The sequence below is a fragment of the Vidua chalybeata genome, chromosome 2, assembly GCF_026979565.1.
Source record: "Vidua chalybeata isolate OUT-0048 chromosome 2, bVidCha1 merged haplotype, whole genome shotgun sequence".
NCBI lineage: Eukaryota > Metazoa > Chordata > Aves > Passeriformes > Viduidae > Vidua > Vidua chalybeata.
The window spans coordinates 113,549,705-113,575,361 of record NC_071531.1 but is presented as its reverse complement, the minus strand read 5'-3'; the positions used below and the strand labels follow the sequence as shown (position 1 = coordinate 113,575,361).

General features: G+C 40.3%; 1 protein-coding gene across 1 annotated transcript; it reads left to right on the top strand.

Annotated features, from left to right (window-relative positions):
- Positions 1 to 1,744: 1,744 nt before the first annotated feature.
- Positions 1,745 to 15,649, top strand: NSUN3 (NOP2/Sun RNA methyltransferase 3). The gene is made up of 7 exons (XM_053936378.1): positions 1,745 to 1,843; positions 2,584 to 2,693; positions 3,541 to 3,591; positions 4,342 to 4,634; positions 5,916 to 6,070; positions 6,591 to 6,712; positions 15,018 to 15,649. Exons 1-7 carry the CDS (start codon positions 1,760 to 1,762, stop codon positions 15,286 to 15,288), a joined length of 1,086 nt encoding a protein of 361 aa, XP_053792353.1. The 5' UTR covers positions 1,745 to 1,759; the 3' UTR covers positions 15,289 to 15,649.
- The last annotated feature ends 10,008 nt before the right edge of the window (positions 15,650 to 25,657 follow it).

Below are 25,657 nucleotides of genomic sequence, written 5' to 3'. Positions count from 1 at the left end.
GCAGTATTTTTTTCAGTAATATATTCCCGTATTTTAGTGGAAAGTTTAATACTGTAACTTCAGGATGCTTACTCAATAACTTTGCCATCATATTAGTTTCTTGGGATTCATTACATTTGAAAAACTTTACTATTTTGAATAGAACATCCCCACTAGTATTTCATTTGTAATAAGTAATGGAGCCTGTTGTAAGTTAATTTAAGTTTATCTGCAGTAGCACATGAGAGAGATACAGGATGCATTATTGTTGTTTGCAGTTTGGCTGTGATGGTGGTGATGCTGATGAACTGGAGTCCTTTCTTTGCTTTCTGGTGCAAATCTGGTTTCAGCCACATGGCACCGTCTATCATATAGTGGAATACAGCCATAGATTTAGGGGAAGGTGACTCATTCAGCAGACCTTTTTGTTGTATTGGTATGGTAAAATTCAATTCTTGTGTACATTTTCTGGTATGGTACTGGCCTTGGCAGAATTACAACCACAGATATACTTTTTATACCAGTTTTGTTCTGTATCTGTCAGTAAAACTCACTTATCAAAAAGCCTTTCAGGTTTCCTTCACATTTGATATGTAAGAGATCTCAGTTTTGCCTCCAGGCCCTTTGTCACAACACTGATAGAAGCATTTTAAATCAGCTTCCAAGCTAATCTGCATGAGGTGAGCAAAAACGCTTAGTCTTCATTAGCTGGTGCCTGAAACTCAAATATTTATCCATACAACAGCATTCCTGCCTTTACCTTTGCACCCCTTTCCAGTCTGGATTTCAGAGGCTGGGTTCAGCCTGCAGAAGCTTTAATTAAAACCACTCTTAAACAAGTTTGCTGCTTCCACAGGGCAAGAGAGTTGGCAAAGGGGCACAAAAGGGTTTGTGGGGATTTGTTTTGTTTTCTAGGACACAGATGATTGCAGGATGCCCTTCCTTGGAGGAGCAGTTTGCAGGTCTCAAGTTCTGTCGAGATGAAGGGATCAGATGAGGGCAGCCTCCAATTTCAGTGCTGCTAAAGCAGGGACAGCTGAACTGGGGTATAGTGGTCCTCCTGATTCCTGTCCCTGGAGAATGTTTGATCTGAAAGTGTGCGAGAGAGATTTCTGTGAATAATTCTCAAGCCTCCAGCAGTTTTTCATGGCAGTAACAGCAGGTTAATCTGGAGGTGATGTCCAGTGTGGTTCAGGTAGGGTTAAAGGTCTGGTGACAGGGCACAAGCAGAGACCTGATGGTGAGGGGTAGTGGATGCCATCAGACCCTCCATCAGGCGCTGGATGGAGGACCACTTTTGTAAATTGATTTAAGTGGGAACCCAGGTGCCATCTAATCCTGGTTTGGCTACTGGTGAGGCAGAGGAGTGGGGATGGCAAGTCCCACGGTTTAAAAAAAAAAAAAAAGGCAGATAAAAATTAGGAAGTTTGTGGGGGGGGGGGTTGTTTGTTTGTTGTTTGGTTGTTTGTTTGGTTTTTTTTGTTTTTTTTTTTTTTTTTACTGTGAGAGTAGCGAGACACAGGAACGAGTTGCCCAGGGACGTTGTAGGATGCCTCAATCGTGGCAGCGTTCAAAACCCGCCTCGATGGGGACTTGAGCATCCTCTAGGGGGTTGTGTCCCCACCCCTGGCCGAGGGCTCGGGACCAGCTGATCTTTAAGGTCCGTTCCTAGCCCTCGACGTCCTGCGGCGCTGTGCAGATCGCTGATCCCCAGCCGTGCAGCGGCAGGAGCGAGCGCGGGGGCCGGGCCGCGGCCGCCCCGCCCAGGGGAGCGGGGGCCATGCGGGGCCCGGCGCTGCCGCTCGTCCGCCGCGCCGGGGCAGCGCTGGGGCCGGGCCGGGCGGCCGGGCGGGACCCGGGGCAGGTGAGATGGGGCTGGGGCTGGGGTTGGGGCTGGGGCTGGGGCTGGGGCTGGAGCCGAGCCGGGGCCGGGGCCGGAAGCTCGGCGGGAGGGCCCCGGCCGCTTCCTGCGCGGGCCGTGCGAGCAGGGACAGCCCGCCCGTCCCGCTTGCGCTCCCCGCCCGCTCGGAACGCTGCCACGGGTGAGGCGTCCTACCGCTTCCCTGGGCGCCTTGTTCCCTCCTCCGCACCTCCGAGCGTGCCCTGCGTTTCTGTAGCCACTGCTCCGGCACAGACAGAGCGTTCCCGGCCGCACAGCCGGCCTGGGGCCCGAGCTCCGTCCCTGCGCTGTCCCTGTGTGGTTTTCGGAAGGAGCGCGGTGGGACGGGACGGCTGCAGGGTGCCCCGAGGGAGGGAAATTCAGCGTTTACCCTCGGGGTTTGCTTAGAAACCGAAAGCTCTTTCCCTTCCTTTCGTAGGTTAATCCCCATCAGAGTGCCAGGAACTACTGGATTGTCAGCACAGTGGATATGGAGGGGTATTTATTAACCAGCCGAGCAGGGAGGAAGAGTGTGCTGCCTTTGCTCCCTGAAATGTCTATCGCATCTTGATCACGTAAAGATGTGACCTAATATTTGAGCATTCCGGTATCACTGATAACGAGTTGATGTAGTTAGTAAGATGGTTTTTTTATTCATTCTAGTGAGAACTGGAGAGGGTTTAACTTGGCTTTACTACTTTTCTTTTTTCTTCCTTTCTCTGAAGCTGGAAAAGAAGGCAAAAGGAAAGCTCCAGAAGCAGATCTGCCAGGTGGTTCTGGATCACTTCGAGAAGCAGTACTCGGCAGAACTGGGAGATGCATGGAGCAGTGTCAGGTCTGTGGCTCTGGGGAGAGATAAGGAATTGAATTAGTAATGACACATACGGCAAAGGCTGTCACTAAATTTGGGTCTTGATCACACGGCTGCTAAAGAACTTCTGTATTAAAAAACAAAAAGCATCGATGCATAGCACTGTTTTAATTGAGTCAACTTAAAAGCTCTTCGATTGGATCAATGTGTTTTTCTGCTTTAGGCAGTGAGTACTCCTGAGGAATAGTTTTTTTTTTTTTTGAGATTACATGAAAAATTACCAATAGGAATTCAAACAGAAAGGGGGGAAATGCATATAAGAAGGGCCTGAAAGAGCAAACTGAAATACAAACAAGCATGTTTTTATCACATACCACTGCTGTCTTCCAAAAATACCTGTTGATTTAAGTTTTACTGGCCCGGTGTTTGCAGAACATAAAATGTAAAAATGAACACTTGTAAAAATGGCATTTTAGTGTGGGCTGGAATAAGCCCATGTGTGTGTGATTATTTTTGTTGTTTACAGTTAATATTACAGTAATTCTTTGTCCCAGGGGAGATGCTTTATAGTCAGGAAAACCATTATGCTTCATCATTTATATCTCCTACATAAAATAAGAAAAATGGAGAATGTCTTGTTTCAGAAGAAATTGGTGTCTTAAATGCAGTAATTAGAAAAAAAAAACAGTTCTTGATTTCCTAGTAAAATTATTTTCCTGCATACTTTTCTAACCAAGATGATTAATTTCACCCTCAAAATGATTAATTCCTGATTATACCAGAATTATCCAATAGTGAGATTGTAAGTAAAGGCTTCCTACACTGTTTTATTTGATGGGTTATTGAATGGCTTTTCCTTTTTTCACCCTAGAGACGTGCTGACCTCGCCGTGGTGCTGGCAGCACGCCGTGCTGCTGAACAGGTTTGTGAAGAACAGAATTCAGTTTGTAGAATATTTTAGAGTTTAAGAATAACAGGATAAAGAAGGGCAATATTTCTAGCGCTGAGGTGCTCCTGGCCAACAGCCAAAGAACACCTTCTGTATACAAACAATGTTATCTTTATACTGTTACATTGCTGAGGTACATGCATATTCATCTATTTCATAAATTATTCAAACATTCTTGCTAACTTTCTGATGTTTTGGGAACTCCTTTGTTTGACTTCTTCGCATGCTGGCTTATCTGCATGACATCCTGGGTGTCAGATCAATATATTTTATTTCTTCTTGTGTCTCCATCCTGCTGTTTCACATCCTCTGGTAAGGGTTTAGTATGTCCTTCTTAAATTTAGCATGGTATTCTCTAATTGTCCTCTGGTGCTCTGGTTTGTGTCATGGTTATCTTATCACTTGGAGGGGTCAGTCAGTGGATGGCCTTGCAGTTCTTAGTTACACAAAAGCCTTTTTCACATCTTAGGTTTTGCTGAGGTCTGTAATACAATCCATTCATCACACTATTGTTTCCATAAGTGATACACAGATATTATATTCATTACACTACTATTTCTATGAGCAGCACAGTGCACAGTTAAGCTGATAGATTATATTATATTAACAAGCAGCTAAAAAGAGTTGTAATTGATACTATTTCTAAATACTTGTAATCTCTGACAACATGCATAAACTAAGACATAAATGAGACAGCCAATATTATCTGGTCATTTTTCACAGGTTCAGCCAGAGCCCTGGCCTGGAGAGCAGCCTTGCTGAGCAGGGATTCCATCCTGTCTTCCCAGCAGCCCTGCCCTACCTTCCTCCAGCCTTCAGGTGTTACAGCAGGACAGCTCCTGGCAGATTCCCTGCACAGAAACACCAGCCTGGCAGGCTGAAGGGGTATTACCTGCTCAATGCTGCCTCGCTGCTGCCCGTGCTGGCCTTGGAGGTGAAGGATGGGGAAGATGTTCTGGATCTCTGTGCTGCACCAGGGGGCAAATCTGTAGCTATCCTGCAGTGTGCCTGTCCAGGTAATGGAGCCAGGTGCTGGTGGAGGGTGAAAAACCAAACAACAGTTTGTATTCCACCTAGTTCTGTGCTGTTTAATAGGATTTTGTGAAATCTGTTTGCCTAAAACAGGATTAAAAATGCAGTCCTTACTTTAACATAGGTTAGTGCAGAGTGACAGGCAAAAGTGGGGTAGCTCTGTGGATTTTTTCTCAACTATTACCTCTCCAGAAGTCACTTAAAGACATATCAATTTGTTGGCACAGGGATGTAGGTAATCTGCAATCTCATTCTTCTTGTTTTTTACTTTTTTTTCCCCCTTCTCCTCTGTTGCCTCTTTTGTCAGTGCTGTGCAAATACTACAGGTCAGTTTAAGTGTGCTGATGTAAAGCAGAGCTTAAGAAATTATACAAGATGCAGTCTCGAAATGTGCAAGATCTGGGCAAAGGGAGAAGGTTTGTGGTAAGGAATCTGTTGGAGGAGGATTCTGAGATGATCAGAGTGTTTAGAAGGCAGCAGCAAGCAGCAGCTTGGGCCAAGGAGTTAAGGCAAGCTGGGATTGCTGTTTCCAAGTTTATTTGCTGGCTTGAGTAGTAATTGTTTCAAACTCTTCACAGCACCTTGTGCTCCTGCTGATGAGACCATTACCATAACCACCTGAACCAGCTGATTACAGCTGGTTTCCCTCCCTCTTCTAGAGGAATGGGGTGATGCTAATGAAGTAAATTAAATAGAAATTGTCCTTCCAGAAGCTTTAGAGGAAAAAACCCCAACACTTTACCCTCTGTCTGCTTCTGAAGAGACCAAATTATTGCTGAATGGAAGATGTGAAGAATTTGATTCTTAATATACCTCAGTGAATGCTAAGATGTACCTTAAGATAGACAAAGTTGATGCTCTATTTATTTAAAAGGCAGTTTAATAATATGGGGCATGCCCTTCCTTTAGATGGTGGCTCAAGAAGCCCAGGAAGGCACTCATTCTTTGGATATGGGTCATGGTTCAAGTTTGTTTTACTGTAGAAGTCTATTGCTACAGAAGGATTTGTAGTAAATATTTAGGGTTTTCTCTGTAGGACCATGTTGAAATTTATTTAGGTTTATAAAAATTCAGTAGTATTCTTAAAAAGTGCAATAACACAGGCACATAAGGTGTAAACTCCATGGCAGTCATGGCAATGCAGTAGAACTTCCAGAATGGGTATAATTCATTATATTTGTAAAAACAAAACAAAAAATATTGTAAAGACTTCTCTTTAGGTGTTTACTTCTGTTTATTTTTTGTTTTTTCCTTAATTTTCTAAGGTCATTTTCACTGTAATGAATATGATGATTTGAGGTCAAGATGGTTGGAGCAGACAATAGAATCCTTCATCCCAGATCCTTTAATTAACTTGATAACAGTCTCTAAACTAGATGGTAGACAGATTGGAGATCTTCATCCTGAATTTTATGACAAGGTAACATTATTATTGGCAGATTATATTTCTTCATTCTGATTCTTCTTCCTATGCTGCTATCTTTTTAATTTTCTTTTTTTTTTTTTTCCTGGCCCCCACAAAAAATACCTGACCTGTCAAGGGGAATAAAGTCTTGTACAGGATTTGTAGAGCCTCAGGAAACACTTTATGAAGCTTGTGTGCATTTATTCCTGTGTTGGATGATGTTGCCCATTCAGCCTTGGGAGTGAATTCTGAAGACCTGGTAGCTGTAATCTTTGCATGATGTGTAATTAGGAAGGGGAGGGGAACAAGAGGGAGCTGCTCAGGTAGATCTTACTTTCAGAGCACTAATTTTTTATCTCCCCAAGAGCTAACCCCATAAAAACATCTAAAAATAGTAATGGGATCATTTCACCCCCAAAATGGAAAATTTTCTTAATATTTGCAAAAGGAAATTGAATATATTTTGGCACATGGTGTTCAAAAAGTGACCATCTTTGTTGAGATTTTTTAAATATTGATTTTATTAATTGTTTAGGTCCTGGTTGATGCTCCTTGTTCAAATGACAGAAGCTGGCTCTTCTCTGCTGACCCTCAGCAAGCTGTGCTCAGGCTCATGCAAAGGAAGGAGTTGTCCTCCCTGCAATTCCAGCTTCTAAGGTGAGAAGTGCAAAAAGTTAAAGGAACTTCCTGTAATTAATAAAAACTACATGGGGGCAAGATTTAATAAACCAACCCAGGATTCCTCCTCTGGTAATAATGTCAGGAATATGTGGTTGGGATGCTGGTTAGAATAACCAGTGGGTCTGAGATAATAAAGATGTGGAAGTCTGGGTGGGTGATATCAGCAGTGAGGCTTTGATCCTCTTAACTCACTCACAGGAATGTCCATTTGCAGATGACTCACAACAGCCTGGTGTAAAATCCAAGTATTTTAGGTGGGCACAGCTAAAATGGGTTTACATATATTCCATATTGATTGTTTGTAGCACAGAAAGGCTCCTAGTCCTAACTGGCAGGGTAAAAAAGGAAAAGAATGTGAGGTTTGGTGGGAGAAAGAGAGGATTGTTTGTTTTTGAGAATGTGCCCCCAGTAATCCAAAGCCAGGTTGTCATGTATTACACATTTTAATGCTACCAGCTGTGGGCTGGCATTTCTGAAGCATTTCAAACAGCACAGTTTTTCTCATGGAGGAAAAAAAGAGTGACTTTTCAATAAAACCTTCTAAAATAAAACCTTGAATGTTATTTGTGGAGTAACAGTCATGCCTGAAGTCCATCTGTCAAAGCAAATGGAGGGAAAAATAACATATTATGAGAAAAAAAGGAAAATTTTTATGGAAAGTTCCCATTGCAGTTCAAGATAGTTTAAGAAGACTTCCAGTTGAAAAAGGCCTGGCAAAAGCCTGTGATTTATTACAGAAATATGAGGATCTTATTGCAGTAATGCATCATGTCATCCATTTCCTTTGAAGAAATCAATCACATTTAAAACACTGACCTGTTGCAGTTTTCCCTTTTCAATATCTGACATGGGAAATCCAATTTGTGAACCCGTAGCAAAAGGAAGCATACATCATGCAGAGAAATTTTGAGAATTTGCATAAATCATTCCACATTGTAATCCTGGAGGACTCATGACAGCAAAAACCTTGGGTTTAAAAAAAAAAAAAAACATTCCTGACAGCCCAAATCAGATTTAATTGAATTATTCCTAAATAGGGAGAGAACTTTCTGTTGAAAATGTTCTTTACTTTAGCAACAGTAATAAGAATTTGTAAATACAAAATACCTTTGCTATATAAATTGTGGTAAAAGGATGGTTACTTTCAAGAGTTAGAGTTTATAAGGGTTATTGGTAAAGGATATAAGGGTTATTGATTGGGTTATTGGGTAAAATACTTGAAGGATAGCTGTCCACTGGCTGGTTCTTGTCCTGTTCACCTGATCACTTCAGAATGAATTCCCAGTTGTAAATGAATTCCCAGTTAGGATCCCACGTGAAAGGGGAAAAAGGAAATGATAAAGCAAGATCAGAAAAGGCTGAATGGGTTGTGACAAGTGCATTAGAATTAAAATTCTGGAATGTTTCCCTATTCAAGCCTCTGTTTAGCAACTAAGGTGCATAATTATGAATAAAAAGTTAAGTTTGAATCCCTTCTCCAGTACTTCCAGTAATATTCAGGAGGGCTGAGCCTCCATGAATATTACTGTAAAAATAATAAAAAAAAAAAGCTGTGCTGCTTTATACATGAGCCAGCTCATGCAGGGCTCTCTCTGGTTCATTGATTCAGGTTACCTGGTGCTTGATGCTCCCAGGTGTTCTGACCTTAGTTCCTGTATCTGTAACCAAAAACAAGTGTAAGGCTGAATCCCAGCAGTTTTATTGAAAATAATGCAAGAAATAGATTATAAGAGCATGGAGTGACAGGACAAGGGAAATGACTTCAAACTGAGAGGGAGTGGGTTTAGATGGGACAGTAGGAAAAAATTCTTCCCTGTGAGAGTGGGCAGGCCCTGGCACTGGGTGCCCAGAGAAGCTGTGGCTGCCCCTGGATCCCTGGAAGTGTCCAAGGCCAGGTTGGATGGGTCTTGGAGCACTTTGGAATAGTTTGGGGATTAGATTGGAAATGGATGATCATAAGGTTCTTTCCAACCCCAACCATCCTGTGATTTGAAAATGAGCATTATTGCAGTTTTCAGGAGAAAACTGAAATAAAAAAAAATGCGAAGAATGAAATGCAAAGTGGAGTTCTATTTTTATTTCTGTCAAGCAACAGCCTAAAATTTGAGATTCCCTCCTCCTTAATGAAGGAAATGCTTCACCTCTAACTTATTCTTATGGATGTGTTTGGGAGGAAGCTGGGGTCATCAAAGAGGGAAGTTAAGGAAGGAAAAGTAGGGTTTGCAATGCAATGTAATTAATTAAGTACATAGAGGCTTCAGAGAATGAAGATCTGGAAGAAGCTGATGCAACAATTTTCTTCCTGCTGCCTGCATAAAATCTGAAAAGTAAATAAGTGGTATAAATGCTGAACAGCAAATGTTCTAAGCAATGAGGGCACCACTGATTTGAAGGAAATTGAGATTGTAGTGATTGCTCATACCCAAAACAAAGCATCCCTGCTGAGTGCTCTAATCCAAGAACACACTGCAAATCTTGTTAGTGTTTGGAGTGTTCGTGCAGAAAACAAATTGCAAAGTTAAAAAAAAAGAAATATTCACTTCCTGATGCTAAATACTAACACAAAATACAGTGGTTCCCAAAAGCAAATTTACCAATGTTATCAGTTCTCAGAGAGAAATTAAATTTTGGGCTAAGCTTGAATGCCCAATTACATAGTGGTTAAACTGTTATGGATGTTGTAATTATTCTTAGACTGGTTTCTGCAGCTGAAAGGAACATGTGTTAGGGCTCAGCAGAAAAGAAATCCAACAGAATACAATTTAGAAAACTCAGCAAAGGCATTCAGACTGCTGGAACTCTTCTATACACAGCATCTCTGAGTAATTAAACAGCTCTGTATTTTCACTGAATTGTGGAGTTTTCCACAGGAGAGGATTTGTTTGCTCTTAGCTGGGCTTTTTTGTGGTTATAGAGTGAATGCAGAAAAATTGTGGTAGTAAATATAAAATCATATATTTAGCATATGTCACCACTGTACCATTTCTGCTGTGTGGAGTAAATTGTGCTGGGAATTGCTTAATCACATTTTCAGCTCTTTCCCCTGGAATTTTTCCCTTTGCTCCTCTGTAGCTGCCCAGTTAATCCTTTTATTGTCCAAAACCATCTTCTCAATTAGGTCTACTGGGAATTTTTGAGAATTCCATCTGTTGGACCAACAAATCTGCTGTGGGTTGTGTGGATGATAGGATTCTTTAGCCACTTTCTATCTTAAAAAAGCTGAATATTTTGTTTGTGCTGTGCCATCCCCCAAAACACTTCTGATTGGGTTGTTGGAGCTTTTTCATGGTTGCTTGAAATTTTTTCAGAGAGTGAGTGCTGTGGCCACTGCTGTGGCTTCAGGTGTTCCATATGTTTTATCTTAAAATAAATGGTGTCTGATTTTAAGTGTGGCAGCATCCTGTGTATAACTTATGGATCAAGTCCCTTAGGATATGTTGCAAAGACAGGTTTATTGAATATATAAATAACTGTATGACTGAACAAATAAGCTACTCTGCAGCTTTTTGGGATCACATATTTGAATTCAGGCACAAGTTTTTCTTTAATTCCACCTTCAGTCCTTTCTCTGTGTGTTTTATGAGCTGTGAGGATAGCCACTAACCCTAAAGCTCTCTTTAGTGGGCTTCAAAGGTCTTTTATTCTCCCTCTTGGGCTGTCTCACATCCCTGTTTTAACAGGATTAATATTCCAAAAGTCACCATGCTTTAAAGGAGAAAGATCAATAATTCTGTCTGTTTTTTTTTGTCTTTGCTTTAGAATAATTTAGAATTATTTGCAATAGAAATGTTGCTTATCAGGATTTTCAGGACAAATTTTGTCTAGGGTAGAACAGACTGGGTTTGGTTGAGGGGGTTTTGATGCCTGTGTCTCCTTTTATTTATAATTCAATTTAGTGTTGAAAAAGGCAGTTGGTTTTCATGATTCTCCTGTTACTCTGAGCTGCAGTGTTTCTCCACAGGAGCAAAGTTTACTTAGAGAGGAGCAGAGGGAGTGCTTGAACTACTGTCACTACCCATCACAAAGTATTAAAAAAATTGATATTTTGACACTGAAGGATTTCCTTGATCATTTTGTTCAGGTTCAAAGAAATAAAAGCAAAACCTTTAACATGCAGGTCATATTGCTACAAAGTATCTGGACTCTTGCAAGAGGCAAAAGGTGATGTGGATATTTTAAGTCAATAAAAAGAATAGAATTGGCATTTTTTATTCTGATGAGACATTATCTTGCCTGTTGAGCAGAAATGCATCATGGTTGCCAAAAGATGGCACTGTTGAAGTGTTGTGTTCGTTTAAAATTGCCCTAAAATTGTGTCATCTTTTCACTTTAATACAGAAAATGGTCGAATTATTAATGTAATTATTGCTGCCCCTTCCCGTGGCATGCAGCAGAAACCCACACACCAGAGGATAGGCTGGAGATGCAGGTGCTACCTATAGTGGGAAATATATTTTTTTGTGTCTGCCTATTTTTAAAAGGATGTTTGAGACACCAAGACTTTTCTCTGTCAGTGGGAAAAATCCTTTTAAAGTCTTGGCTAACTATATTTTAGTTGCATAGAAGAGTTTTTTGGGTTTGTCATGTGGCTCTAGCATGCTAATTGTTTTTCCCTCTGAGATCTTAAACAGTAATGGTGTTTTGTTTTCCCTAATCTAGTAAATCTTGAGAAATAAACTTAAAAACAAAAAAAAGAAGAGCTTTGAAATAATATATTTCTTTACAAAGTCTTTTCTAGTACTGCTGTAATACAGGGAGTTAGGATAGATTAATGCATCTGACTTCCACAGTACAATATGAACCTGTACCCAGAGACACACCCTGCAAAAATATAGAGTATTTTTTACTTGTTTTTTGTTAGTGCTGTAAAGTCTCATTTAGAAAGAGGAGGGGAGCAATCTACATGTGTTCACTTGTTTTACAGAACTTGTTGAATGAGATGGACAGACAAAGGCTCCAGAAAATGTTTCCAGGGCTTTTATTGTGTGTTCTGATGTTTCTTCATGTGAAGCATGAAACCTTGCAGTAGTAGTGTCTGTAAACCTGTAAAACTCATTACAGGAAATATATGCATCTGAAATAGAATTATGATATTAACTAGATGTTTTTTTCAGCTGAAAGTTTTAGCTCTTCAATAAACACAAATGTCATGTGTGCCACCAAGAGAAAAAGAACTGCAGATTAACTACCTTTAAATAATGTGGGTTTTTTTAAACATGGCATTGTAATAAGAGGAAGGTGAAAAATATTTTAGCATCTTCATTCTAGATTAGACTTCCCATTTTTGGGAGTCACAAAGTAGCAGGCAGTGAATTCCTTCAGCTAAGAGTCAATAATTAAAATTCCCAGTGAAAGAAGTCTCAGTTCCAGATGGTGGAGTTAAAGTAGGACTAAGTTATGCTTCGTCTCCAGCCTACCTCTTGGACAAGCTTGTTTCCCTCCAGTGGTTAGAGAGGAAGTTACCTAAATGTATTTGAACAATTCTCTGATGAGCTAATTCCCTGATGATCAAATCCTGTCCTGAATGAATTCTCTGTGCTGCTGCTGAGGAGAGGACCAAACTCCCTGGCTCTACTGGCCCAGCTCAGTGTCACCCCGTGTGACTTTGAGCCCAGCACTTCCTCACTTGGAATTTTGCAGCTCCCTGCAGGTTTATCAGAAACCAGGCACGGCTTAATCAGAGCTGGGGGCGTTGACTTTGAGCACAGGCACTGAAGCAACTGTTGCTGCACTTGACAAGATGGATAGATACATTGATTAACCTTGCTGCCTGAAGTAATTCTCCTCAGATATTTTAATTCCTGCTGTAGGTTCAAAATAAAGAGAGCTGCACTGAGCAGGCTGACCTTTTTGGTCATGGGCCAGTAAAGATTCACAAGTTGAGGTTTAGACACAAGGGGGTTTTGAGGTAAGATTTTCAAGTTTTCCTTCGGAGGCTTGTGCTGCTCTTTGCTCTGATGGACTCAGTTGGAGGAGCATGGTGCCCTTGAAAACGTTGTTTTGGTGAGTTCTTGCTTTCCATATAGGAAGAAAAGGACATTTAGGAAGTGTCCAGGTTTTTAACCTTGTAACCTGTAGCTACATCTACTTTTTTTATCTTTTACCTTTCCCACTTTTACATGGTAAAAGAATTTTCTCTCTTGTCTAAATGCTGTCTTAGAGGAAGGAAAGTTGTTTCCATTATCTGCTTCTCTGAGTAAAATTCTCAGGTTTGCCAAAAGTACATCTCAATTGTCACATTAAAATGTTCCCAGGCTTACTGGCTGCCCTCAGGGCTTGGCACTCCTGCATGCATGGAAAAGGTGTAGCTGGCAGGGGAAAGTCTGTCAAAAATGAATTATGTGGGTGGATTCTGATAATAATCTGAAGATCAGCTCGACTTCATGAGAGCCCTTTTAGACTTCAGCTCTGTTCTCTTTGAGTTCTAATGTGAAGGATAAAAAGCAAAATCCAATACATGGTGGGGGGGGGGGGAAGTGATTTTTAATTTCCCCAAGTGAGAGTAAGGCCAAGAGATAGTGCATCAGGCTTTCTTGCTGGTTTGGTGTCCATGAGAAGATAGGGTTGCACATCCCTGCTTGGCCTTAATTTAGCAGTTAAGTCCATATATATGAGTGCACTGTGGTTATTCATATATACTTGGCTTGCTAATTATCATAACCAAGACTCATAAAAGAATTGAGTAAGGTCATGTTTATGCTCCCAAGAGAAATAGGTTTGGTATAATTCTCAGGAGTTTTCACCTGGTCTTACCACTGTCTGAAGCTGTGTCCTGGTGTTCCCATATTATTTTGGACAGGACTTTCAGAGCAGCTTTGAAAGCTGTAATCCTCCTTGTGCTGAAGCTTTTCTTTACTGATTATTTTCCCAAAAAGTTGCAATTCTGTTAAAAGGGCTTATCTTCTCCTCCCTTGTGTTTTCTTCTTTCCTTCTTCAACTGTTTTTGGTCAGCTATCACGCTTGGGAAGTCCTCAGCTTGCTCCTGGAGGAATTGCTATTTCCATGGCATTGTCTTTGTTTATCTAGACTTGGAATCAGACTTTCTGCATTTGGGGGCTGCTCACCTCATCTGATTTGAGGAGATGGTTGTTTCTTTTCTTCTTTTTCTTTGTCCCAGGCTCTTTTTTTCCCTGGGGTGTGGGGGGTGTGTGAGCACAGTTTTGTCAGTAATATCTACAAGTCTCTGATTATTCAGTGTCATTTACACCTGTTCTGATTTTCTCATTACTAAATAAAAGAAATCTTATTGAGGGAACAGTTGTATTTAATGTGGTATCTGTTTGTATACCAGCTTACAAATTCAGCCTTTGAGTCAAAAATGGCTCAAAAACATATGATTTAATGGGATTTGTCTTCAGACAGTGTTTTAATACCAAATGAACCTTTTGTGTAGCTTCCTCTTTTAGAAATGTGGTGGTACCAGGTTTGAAGAATATTTCTGTGGTGCAAGATTTTTGAGTTTTCTCCTTACTCTCAATTTGGAGTAGGTGAATGCAACTTGCATATCTCATTTCTATACTCACAGGTTGTATTTCTTGTGTCTGGATAAGGACTTGGCAGATCTGCTGCAGTGGGAAATAAGCAATTTATTTAAATTCAGTTTCAGTGGTAAAGTGATAAAGAGCCTCTGTTCCCACCATCCAACAGTAGTTGTGAAGCTTTCAGGCTTTAAGCCACTATTTTGCCTTTGTTTAGTCAAAATTTGTCAACAGCTTAATAAGTGAAGGGCACATAAATATATGATCCTGTAAAAAATGAGGTTGAAAAGCAGCGGCTCAGTGACACCCCCAAATCCTCTTACCTGCTAAATAAGTTGCAGAATTAGCAGGAATATTTCTAAACTTACAGCCCAGTCATTAATTCAGGCTGTTACAGGTTCACACAAGCATCTTGCCAAGTGTCTAACAGGCCCCTTTGATGTGGGGTAACCCATTTTGTGTGCAATTGCAGCATTTTCACAGCAGTGCTGAGCACAGGAATGCTTGATGTATATTCTGAATGGATGCTGCTTTCTACTTGTCACTGTGGTGTAAAAAATACCTTCAGCTAACTGAGAATACAATAATAAATGAAAAGCAAAATTGTGTTGTGGGTGGCTTCCTGAACTTAAAAGTCAAGACACTTTTATAATTTTTTTTTTTAAGTCTTATTTATTTATTTATTTATTTATTTATTTATTTATTTATTTATTCTTTGGATTTCTAAGTCTACACATTCTCCCATTAGCAGTCTGTCACTTTTGATGTTTTTTTTTTCCCCCTTTTCCTGTTGTTCTTTGCAGGTCTGCTGTTCAAGCCCTGCGTCCTGGTGGCTCCTTGGTCTATTCCACTTGCACCCTCTCCAGGGCAGAAAACAGTGATGTGATCAATCTCATGCTGAATTCCTGCAGGAATGTGATGCCTGTGGATCTAAGTGGGATGGCCAGAGGTGTTTCCCAGGAATTCACTTTTCTCAGTGGAATGCAGCAGCATGAGCTGCTGGTTCTCCCAGAGAAAGGGAGAGCGTGGGGTCCCATGTACGTGGCTAAATTAGAGAAAGTGTCCTCCACCTGACTTCTGTTGGTTGTTTATGAGCAGTATATGATAAATAAATATTGATTTAAATACAGTATATGTATATGAACATATCCAAGGCAACTGAATTTAGAGTGTTGCAGTTTCCTGATCAAAAGGAAGCAAGAGATTTAACTTATTTTAACTTAAAATGCTGAATGTGCCTTCCAGTGTGGGCTTGTGAGCCTCTGAGAAGTCCTTAGGAAATTTGTATTGTTTTCAGGGTGGTGCTTTTAAAGGGATTTGGATTCTAGAATAGAGGCTTAATGTGGTAGAGTTTTGCACTGGTTTTGGTTTTTTTATTTACTAACCTGCTTCTCATGCAGCATGTTTTTAAATAAATGGTTTTCAGTGGTCTGAAGTCATGGAAAGCCTGCATTCTCTCTAAACACATCTAGAAAACTGATTGTACAGTGTCATCTTCAAGCACTGGCAGAACTGGTTTCATATTTGCTAAGTTGTTTGTTTAAAAAACAAAGGTGTCTTTTGTTTACAGATGAAAAGGTCAGCAGTTAGATCAACACCAGCTTTTTTTTGTTTGTTTAATTTATTAATATTCTTCTATTTTGAGCTTGCAAAAATATGAATTGAAAGAGTAATGGTGTATATATTCCAGCCTAAGCTTGTCTTGAAGCAGAATGGAACCCTTTCATCCCCAAGGGTTCTTTCCCAGATGGAAGGTGATAATCACTGGTTTTAAAAACCTTGTTTTAAAGAACAGAGGTAGATGAGTTGCTCATGTGGAATTGGGGGTGTGTGACATTGTACATTTATTAATTTCACAGAATCACAGAATGGTTTGGGTTGGAAGGGACCTTAAAGATGATCAAGTCCCAACTTTCTTGTTGTGGAAGGGACACCTTCCACTGGACCAGGTTGCAAAGTCCCATCCAGCCTTAAATTAAACACTTCCAGGGATGGGGCATCCACCCTTCTCTGGGCAGCTTTTTCCAGTGTCTCATTGCCCTCACTGGAAAGAATTTCTTTTTGATATCAAATATAAATCTGCCTTCCTTCAGGCAAACTGTGATAGACATATTTTATGTGCATACACATATTTTATGTGTATGTTATACACATTATATTATGTGTATAAGTATATACATACTATATATTACATATGTATATTATAGACATATACAGACATTATTTTATGTTTATACACATATTTTGTGTATATTACAGAGTTTGCCCTCAGAACACTGATGTACCTTCTGCTGAGGCAAACAAATGCATCAGAGGTCTGAAACCTCACCCTTTGCTGTGTGAGCTTTTACAGTTGTCCTTTCCCCTGCTTTGGGATGAAAAATGTTTGAGGTGGCCCTGCAGTGTTAAATTGTCAGCAGTGTCTCTGAAAACTTGAGAGGCTGTAAGGTTGATGCAGTTTGAGTATGCAGAATGCCTGACAGCATCTGTCCCAGGAACATTAAATGTAATATCCAGATTTGGAGTCATGTCAGGCTGCTGGGTGAAATAACCATACCTTTGGCAAAATGCTTCCCATCAGTTTCATTTGCCCTGTGGAAATTGAAATGGAAAGGCAAGAATGTAACTTGCTCAGGGATGGAATTGAAATATGTGCTTGAATTGGATGGTTGAGGAGGACGTGGACTGGGTAATCACAGGAGGAACAAAGAGGCCCCTGAAAGCTGAACTCAGTCTCAGCAGATGGGCAAATCCCTGTGAGCTGCTTTAGACCTGAACCCTGCAGCAAGGCCTCCTGGTGTGTCTAAAAGCTGAGTTCTGTCTGCATAACCCTTTGCTGATCTCCTGGAGTCCCTTTCCAGTCCCAGCCAGTCTAAAAATGCATTGACGAGAGGTAAAAAGGCTAATTAATGAGTGATACTTATTTTTGTTTGTACTTGATTAATTTTGGTTTATACTCTAGTCCAGATTGCTGTGGAGTTGTTTTTTTTAGCTGTGTTCTAATCAGTTCTGGCTGGTGACAGGAATTTGGTGAGCACATGTGGAGTGAGAAGGGAAAAGAAGAAAGGATGGAGGCAGGCCTGTAGAGGTGAGGGGCAAAATTTGCACATGTTGGCAAGTACTGTCCCCTCAAAGGCACTTCTTGAAAAGGCTTCTTGTCCATTCTGATTTCTGCTCCCCTTCATTACAAGGCTGCAACATTTTTCCTTTTTACACCTTTTTTTTTTTTTTAGCCAGATAATTGTAATTTAATTCCTTGCCACGTCCTTCCTCCTCTTTCCTGAGCAATGCTGATGGAGATGGGGTGGAAAACAAGTCAGCCTTTCTATCATAGAAGAAATTGTAGCCCCAAGCAAGTTGAGGGCAAGAAAATGACCAATTTTGTTGGACTGGGGAGTCTAAGAGAAATCTTCATAATCTTTAATGGATCTGCCCACAGTTGGTGCAGCACACACCAGTGCCAGCACCTCAGAGGCATCAGAGAGCTGTGGAGTTCAGCTGCTCTCATGCTTTTCTGCCATTCCCTTTTCCAACATCCAAAAAGTCACTTCTCTGTTTCAGGGGGGTTGGCACAATAAGAAATTGGAAAGCCTTATCTAAAGGCAATTTCAGCATTTACCAAATTTTATCCTTTATTCAGTGGCATCTGACACAATTCAATTATGGCTTGTCAAAAGCATTCTCCACTGCAGAATGGAGTGGAAAAACAGATTACACAACGTGTGTGGGCTGATGCAGCTGACCAGGGGACTAATGAACTCTTGGCTTTCTCAGTAAGGTGTGGGAAGAGAATGTTGAAGGAGGGGCAAAATGAAAAGATCAGGACTACAGCAGTGGGTGAAAAATGTGAAATATTGGAGGAGACTCAGTGGCTTTTAGCATGGGAGAGCAGCAGCCTGTTCAGGAAAAGCTCTTGTGAGTGGAGAGAGGAGAGTGGTGGGAGAGGCACAGGTGCCTGTACTGGGCTGGGAGGATCCTCTCACTTCTTTGACTGTCTTAGAAGGAGAATTGAGGACATCAGTTGTGAAAACTGCAGTGGGATTGCTTTAAATTTGCAGGGTCTTTAACCTAGCTATAAGCATTTAAATCAAATGTGTCTACCTGCTTCTCACCAAACAAATGGTAGGTGTTCCTATCAGAAAAGTTTATTTGGTGAGTGAGAGAAAAATTTGAGAATCAGGCCTGGCTGTAGTAGAATTTGGCTTACTTGTGTAACTTTATGCAGTATTGGCTATAAATGAGATTCTTTGTTCTGGGGGAAATTGGAACAGCACATGCTGGTAGTCTCTTAACTTCCAGGGAAAAGTGAAATTTGTGTTCTCTGTTTGCCAAACCTGGGTTAGAGCACACAGGGCACACACAGTCACTGGTCACAGCTTTTAGATGTCACCCCCCCATGTGATTCCTGACTGAAGACTGGTGTTTATCAGACAGATTACAGGAATCATTTGTCAGAAAATATTTTCCTTGTCTGATCTTCCTGTCTGCATCCTATGACTTGAAGTCAAGGTCTAATGACCTTGGAAGTTTTTATTTTCTTAGTAGTTGTACATAGTTTTCAACAGGGGGCGAGCATCATGCAGCTTCCACAGCTCCATTTCAAAAATGTTTTGTGTGCCACCAAAACAAAATGCCTGGATCAAAAAGTGACAGCTGCTCTTGAGAGGGAGAGATGGAATATAAACCTGGAGTTTTGTATACTCCACTGAGAAATTTCTGCTCCCTACAGCTGTGTCCAAGGTGGCTCTTCCCATCAATGGTTTCTGCTGTTTCTCTCTGACATGGTCACCATGGTGTCGTGGTGATGTGACCCTTCGTGGGCTCAGAGGAAAAAGAAATGGATCTGCTGCCCTAAACCCTAATCAGGTAATAATCCTATAGTGAGAGGTGCCACAAGTGTTGCTGCAGAAGTATTTTTTTAAAGATGATAAAGTCACTAGAAGGCAGCACAGCAATCCAAATTAGAATGGAGCCAGCACTTCAGCGGGTCAGTGACATTCTGACCTTGTTCTTTCCAAAATGATTTGGCCTGACCTCACCTCTGACAAGGCCAATCAAATAAAGCAGTCAGAACAGACCAGGGGCTTGTTTGCATGCAGTGTTAGAGCAGAGTTTGCAGCCATCCACAAGAGATTTAGGTTGATGTTGCTGTGTCTCAGTCCCCTGTGCTGCTCTGGGATAATTCTTGTACAGCAGCATCTGTGTTGGGGATGGGCCCTGCCACGATTCCTGCTGATTCTTTCCCTGTCTCCAGCAAATTCCTTTGCTGCTGGGGAGATCTTTAGAGCCACATATCTTCAGTGAGAATCTGGGAATGGCTTTCAAACCACCTTTTGATGTCATTTGGCCAAACTTCTGTCTGAGAATAAGTGCTGTTGTAGCATTTATAGTAACCTGCTCGAGGTCCCTTGATCTGAGGGTGCCTCAAAATGTAGCACATCTTTTAGATCTACTTTTTCCTCCTTCATGTACTGGGTCCTTATTGAACATCCTACCCTAAAAAATAGAGGCTGGGTGCTCTCTACCCTAACCAAATCTGGGTAAAGCCCAGAAGTGTGATTAGGGAGAAGGTGGGAGAGGAGCCCAGGGATTTCAGCTTTATTGAGAACCATCCCACCACTAACAAATGAGCAGCTCCTACTGCCTGCATTTGGATCTGGTGGGCCATGAAAAGCAGGGAAGAATGTCACTGATAAAGTTCTTGAAAAGTATTTTCTATTTGTCCCAAAGTAGAATAAAATGCTGAGAGCAAATACAGAGCAATATCTATTTTTTTTTCTTTTTAGGAGGGTATTTTGCTTTGTTGATTTACTGTAGGAAAAATCTATCTTGTTTGAATGTGTGATTAAGTAGCTGATGGAATAATTCTTTACAGGGAGAACATGCCAGAACATGTGAGTGGTGTAAAACAGGGCTGCAGAGGATTAGAAAAGGTACAAGGAGGAGTAATTTTGTATTGGTAGGAAGTAGACTTAATAGTACTTTTTTATCAGTAATTTTTATGATTCTGTGGCTAACCAGGGAAATGTTTAATGTTCCTTGTACAGCAAGTGAAGGTAGAAGAAGGCAAATTGACATCCCCAGCACTGTTATAATTCATTCCATTACTTCAACAGGGCTTTTATATTGTCACGCCCATAAAGCGCCAGTGTGCACGCTCAGAGCCAATCCATCTTTATATACTGCTGCTGATCCCATTGAAGGCAATGGCAAAACTCCCATCAATTTTAATGGCACTGGGATATGGCCCATTTTGTAGATATACAATGGATATTTCCTGCACACACCATTTTTTGTGTATAACGTGCTCCTCATCCGAGGTGCAGAGAGTGTTTTATAAAGTGGTGAAGTCACGACCATTGATGTAGTCTCCAGCTGATGAGATAATGTGATCTGCCTTCAAAACAGGATTTAAAGTTGACATTTATTTATCTAGCTATTTTTTAATTTGTTAAGGGCACAGGATGCATGCAGAACGTCTCCATGTGTAGAGTACTGCCTTTGAAAAATTTGCCCAGATAAATTGCAGGAGGTAACAGTGTTAGAAATAGATGCTGCACTTGCAAGGCTAACATTATGCTACAGCACTTAAAAACTAGAAAGCATCAAAGAAAATTGAAGGCAGTATGGATCAGTGGGTTAGTACATAACACAGCAGTCTGCAGCACCAGAGGCGAAGAAAGGTCCCTTTTGAAAAGCAGCTGTTTGGATAGCAACTCACACAATCAGCAAGGTACAAACAAACAAAAAATTAATTGGATTAATATTTTAACTCATGTTCTAATTGGGAAGTGTTTTGAATGGAGGTAAGGTGCCCGTTTCCTGCAGAACCCATCATCCTTGACCCTCTTTAAAGAAAATGCACAATGTATGAGCCATATTTCAGTGGCTGTAAACCTTGTTGATTATGCATTGAAAGCTCTTGGATTCAGAGCAGCTTTCAAAGTGTGCACAGTGGAATTGGAATGACCTGCCAGGCTGATGTTCTCACTCAGGAAACTTCCTTTCCTCACCATAATGTGTGCTGGAGAGCAGCACATTCCCAGTTCAGTGCAGGAGCAGGGTCTGCAGAAGACTCAAACAAGAAGTTTGCTGTGTAACTAAAACTTTTAGGATGTAGTTGGGAGTAAATAATTCAGCAGGCCTTGTTGTACAACACTCTTACACTTAGTGCTGGCTGCACTCACGGCTCCTGCAGTTGGATTATGCAAAGACTTGGAGCTCTTTGCTTAGCTGGATGTACACAGGAGCTTTTCCAGCTTTTGCTGGCATGTGCCAGGACATGGAAGAGTCCCTCTTTCTGATGGTGTTAAGTGGCTGTGCTGCATGGGGGTGACACAGCAATGGAACAGAAAAATGCCTCATCTCAATGCACAAGCAGCCCTCTTGTATCCAGTCCCTTACAACACTGACCCAGCACATGTGAATTCACTGGTTTTGGTGGGCTGGTTTTCACCATCTTCATGTTCTCAGGTTTGTTTGTGTTGTTTATTTAAAATATGTAAGTAGCAGGGTATTTTGCTTTGTTGGTTTTTATTTGGCTTGGGAGGGGTTGTTTGTTTGTTTGTTTTCAATTGTAGATATAAAATTGACCTGAACTGCCAGGCTGGGATTTATATTCCTCTCCTGCTTCTCTGGAGATTGCAGATGTTGAATTCCAGTGCTGAAAGCAGTTTCAGGTGGAGCTGTATCCCAAGTGCTCAGCTGTGCACCACAGCACCATTCCTTGTGCAGCACCTGTAAACCACCATGGGGGCTTTATGGAGAGGCTCAGGGTAATTCAGAGTTCAGTTCCTGGCTCATTTTCCTGTTTCTATTGATTTCCTTTGGCAATTTGCTCCTGCTGTGATTTTTAAAAGCACTTAGTGTAGGCCTAAGTGCTACCAAAAATCAAATCTTCCCATTGCCTTACCTGAAAACAGACTAGCAAGACTTAAGACTTATTGGAGCATATTTGCTGGTTTGCCCTCAAAGTCTCCAGGATTTCTTTTTTTCATCTGTCTCCTGATAATTATGCACACATGTGAGCCATACAGATCTTGGAGCAACAAAACCACGCTTGCCCCAGTAGCATTTGCTAACTTCCACAGAATCCCTGAATCGCTGAAGCTGGAAGAGACCTCCAAGATCATGGATTTCAAACTTTGAATCTCAACTAAACCATAGCACTGAGTGCCACATCCAGTCACTTTTTTGGACATTTTTATTGATGGTGACTCCACCACTTCCCTGAGAAATCTGTTCCAGGGTCTGACAACCCTCTCAGTGAAGAAATTCTTCCTGATTTCCATCCTGAGCCTCCCCTGCTGCAATTCACACCTTTGTAAATGGCTGAATCAACTCCACCAATTTTTAGAAGACAGCTGATCTGGGAGTTTATTTTCTAAGTTACAAGGCTATTTAGTGCTTAGAGGATTCACTGGTTTTGCTGAGAATGTGCAGTGCTTTAATAGCAGAGGGTGGGGATGAAGAAAGCTTTTTACCACACATTTTTATTCCAATCTACACTCTCAAATGACAGTCTGGCAATCCACAGCAGCTGTCAGTAACCTGCAAATTATTTCTGCCCTCCCTAGCAGATGTCACAGTGGCTGTTGGCAATACACTGTGACACCCAGAGATGACAAAGATTAGAATATGTGGAAGTTGTTAAACAAAAATTGTACAAAATGTTCTTTCTTAGACAAAATAAACCCCAACACAAAGAAACAAAACAAAAAAAAACACCAACCCCAAAGCACAGATGCCTGGCTTTCTGACAAAAGCCTGCCTCCTTTTTTTTTATAATAATTTTTTGCAGAATACAAAATGCTTTAGCTTCTGAACTCAGCTTTGCTTTAGTCCAAGATATAAAATGCTTTTTAAAGTTATTGGTGCTTGAGCCATGAAATAGAAAATTATATGTAAAATAGATTTTGAGCCCAGATTTCCCATGCTGGAAACAAAATACTGTAGAGTGCAACAGCTATCTAGAAGATCTAGTAAAAAGAAAATTAAGGTAATTATAGGAATGGCTGGAACACCGATTTTTTCAGGTGTTTTCAAGTGGCAGAAAACTTTGAAAAAAGAGTCTTAAGAGTATTGGGAACAGAACTCTGAACTTCTGGGTTTGTCCCCTTTCAATGATCTGATTTGCATAAATTTGTAGCTGTGGAGCTTCTAACAATATGCAAGCAGCATAAAACTTGGTTATGTTTTATTTTGTCTTTCTTATTGAACCTGTTTGATTATTGATTTTTCTTCATAGACTTTGAAAAGAGGAACATCTGGAAAGAAACAAACCTATGCTAGGGAGAAGTATCTTAAAATTCTTAACTCTTCTAAAGTTTCTTCTTTTCCCTTTTTCTTTCTGTTGAGGAAAAGAAAGCAGGAAATGTGCTGTTTCTAAAATGGGCTGCAAAAAAAGGATAATATAAAAACTTTCCAGGAAAGCACATCCTCTGTTGAATTAAAAGGAAAATGGGAATTCCTTTTCTCTCTTTACATGATCCATTTATCTCTCTGCAAGTTTAACAGTGCCTAAGTAACCCTGTCAAAGTCCTTTTCATTTCTTGGGCCTTCAAAATAATTTCAGCACTTTGAAAATGTTAAACTTAATGCTCCAAATGGACAAAGTTTCAGTTCTACAAGACAGCTCCTCAGGTACACAGCTGCTGGTGGAGGAAAATCTCACTGATCTGCTATGGGGGGATTTTAATAAAAATATTGTGTAGACTTGTGTGGGAAAAGCAAAGGTAAAGTTTTGCCAGAAGACCTGCAACTGGTTTACACTAAGTAATGGATTGTTCTTATAATAAATGAAGCAGGATCAGGCATGAAAAGGCATAAATTTAATGAAAACATGAAATTTTGCAGTCCTTCCTACCCATCCTATCCCACTTAATATTTTCTGACTTTCTTCTCAGAATGGAAGAGACTTTTATGCTCTCTGCCTGGTGAAAACTGCTGTTCAAAATTTATGCAGGGCTTGCAAACAAGTAAAAGTTTTCTGTTTAATCCTATTTGAATTCCTGCAGCTCTAAACCTCAATTTTTAGTGTCTGGAATGGTAATAAGTTCAATATATATATATATAGAGAGAGAGAGAGAGATGTATATTGGTATGTATATTCGTGGAAGACTGTATTAAAATGTAATGACACAAATGTAATTTTCAGTTCAATTTTGGAGAATAAAGCAAATCCATCTGCTGTCGGTCATAGTTCTCCCACATTGCCTGCCTCAGAGAATGGGACTTGAATTTTTCCAATGAAATTAGAATGTCATGGCCTTGACCTGAATAGAAATAAATGTTAAAAAAATATTTACACAGAAGATGCAAGTGTAATCCATGGGACCTCTCTGGCTGTTAATTTGTGAGCATTGTTAATTCAGTAGCAATAACCTATATTAGTGCAGCTGAGAGTCAATATTCACACATGCCATTATATGCATTAAAAATGCTCCATTTGCCTTTTTTTTCCCCCCTCCTAACGTGCACAATCAGTTTCAAGCATAACACTCTCAAATTTGTATTATATTCAGCCAATCCAGATCTCATTATGTTGGACAAACACTGTACAGGAGGAAAGTGGATCACATAAATGCTCCTAATATTATTCATGAATTTTCCTACTGCAGTGCTTTGGAAATATGCTACAAATACTATCCTATAAATTTCTTTGTTTAAGTTCTGGTACTGTATTTCTGTGGGGTTTTTTTGGTATTTTTTTTTTTTGTTCATTACTGTTTAGAAGGTTTTGATTCATTGCTTCAGATAAAACTGAGTGCTTTACTATTGCTGTTTGTTGTCTACCATTGATGGTGATGCTTATCCCACCTCTTTTTATTTTTTAGTTTTTAGTTTTTTTAAAGCATGCTTGAATCAGCCAAAATTTGTAATTTTAAAATACCGTTTCAGCCACTACTGGTAATAGTTTTGACTCCCTCTTTTCTTCTAATGTAAAACTGTTTGCACCTGGTGGTTTCTGTTGGACATAGTGGTGTAAAAAAGCCCAACATATGGGACTAGAAATATAGAGATTATTAGTACACCTATTAATAAATAAATAATAAAAAATAACATATATGTTTTTAACCTATAGATGTGAAATATATAGGTTAAAAACATATGAAGTATTGCATATGGCCCACATAGGGTCAAGGACAACTGCAGGGAACTCCTTCTTATTAATGAAAAGCTCCAATCTTAAACTGGGCCATGCTGTAGTGTTTAATAGATTCTATCTAACAAATTCCACAGATATTTCACAATAATTTCAGCATAAATCCATGGCATTTCTATGGCATTTTATTGTCCCAATTGCCCTTTTTTATGTTGCACAAAACCTTCCACAAAGAAGTAGAGCATCTCCTTCTTGTGCTTTGCTGAAATCCTGGTATGACCCTTAGCGTAAAATGCAAAAAAAAAAAACTTTTGGCAAGGATGGGTCTGTGTTTACTGA

What these genes read in the sequence shown, in the direction of transcription:
- NSUN3 (XM_053936378.1), top strand. Translation starts at nt 1,760, where the DNA reads ATGCGGGGCCCGGCGCTGCCGCTCGTCCGCCGCGCCGGGGCAGCGCTG. An exon ending in CCGGGCGGGACCCGGGGCAG is followed by an intron (nt 1,844 to 2,583) that starts GTGAGATGGGGC and finishes CTTTCTCTGAAG; the next exon opens with CTGGAAAAGAAGGCAAAAGG. An exon ending in CACGCCGTGCTGCTGAACAG is followed by an intron (nt 3,592 to 4,341) that starts GTTTGTGAAGAA and finishes CATTTTTCACAG; the next exon opens with GTTCAGCCAGAGCCCTGGCC.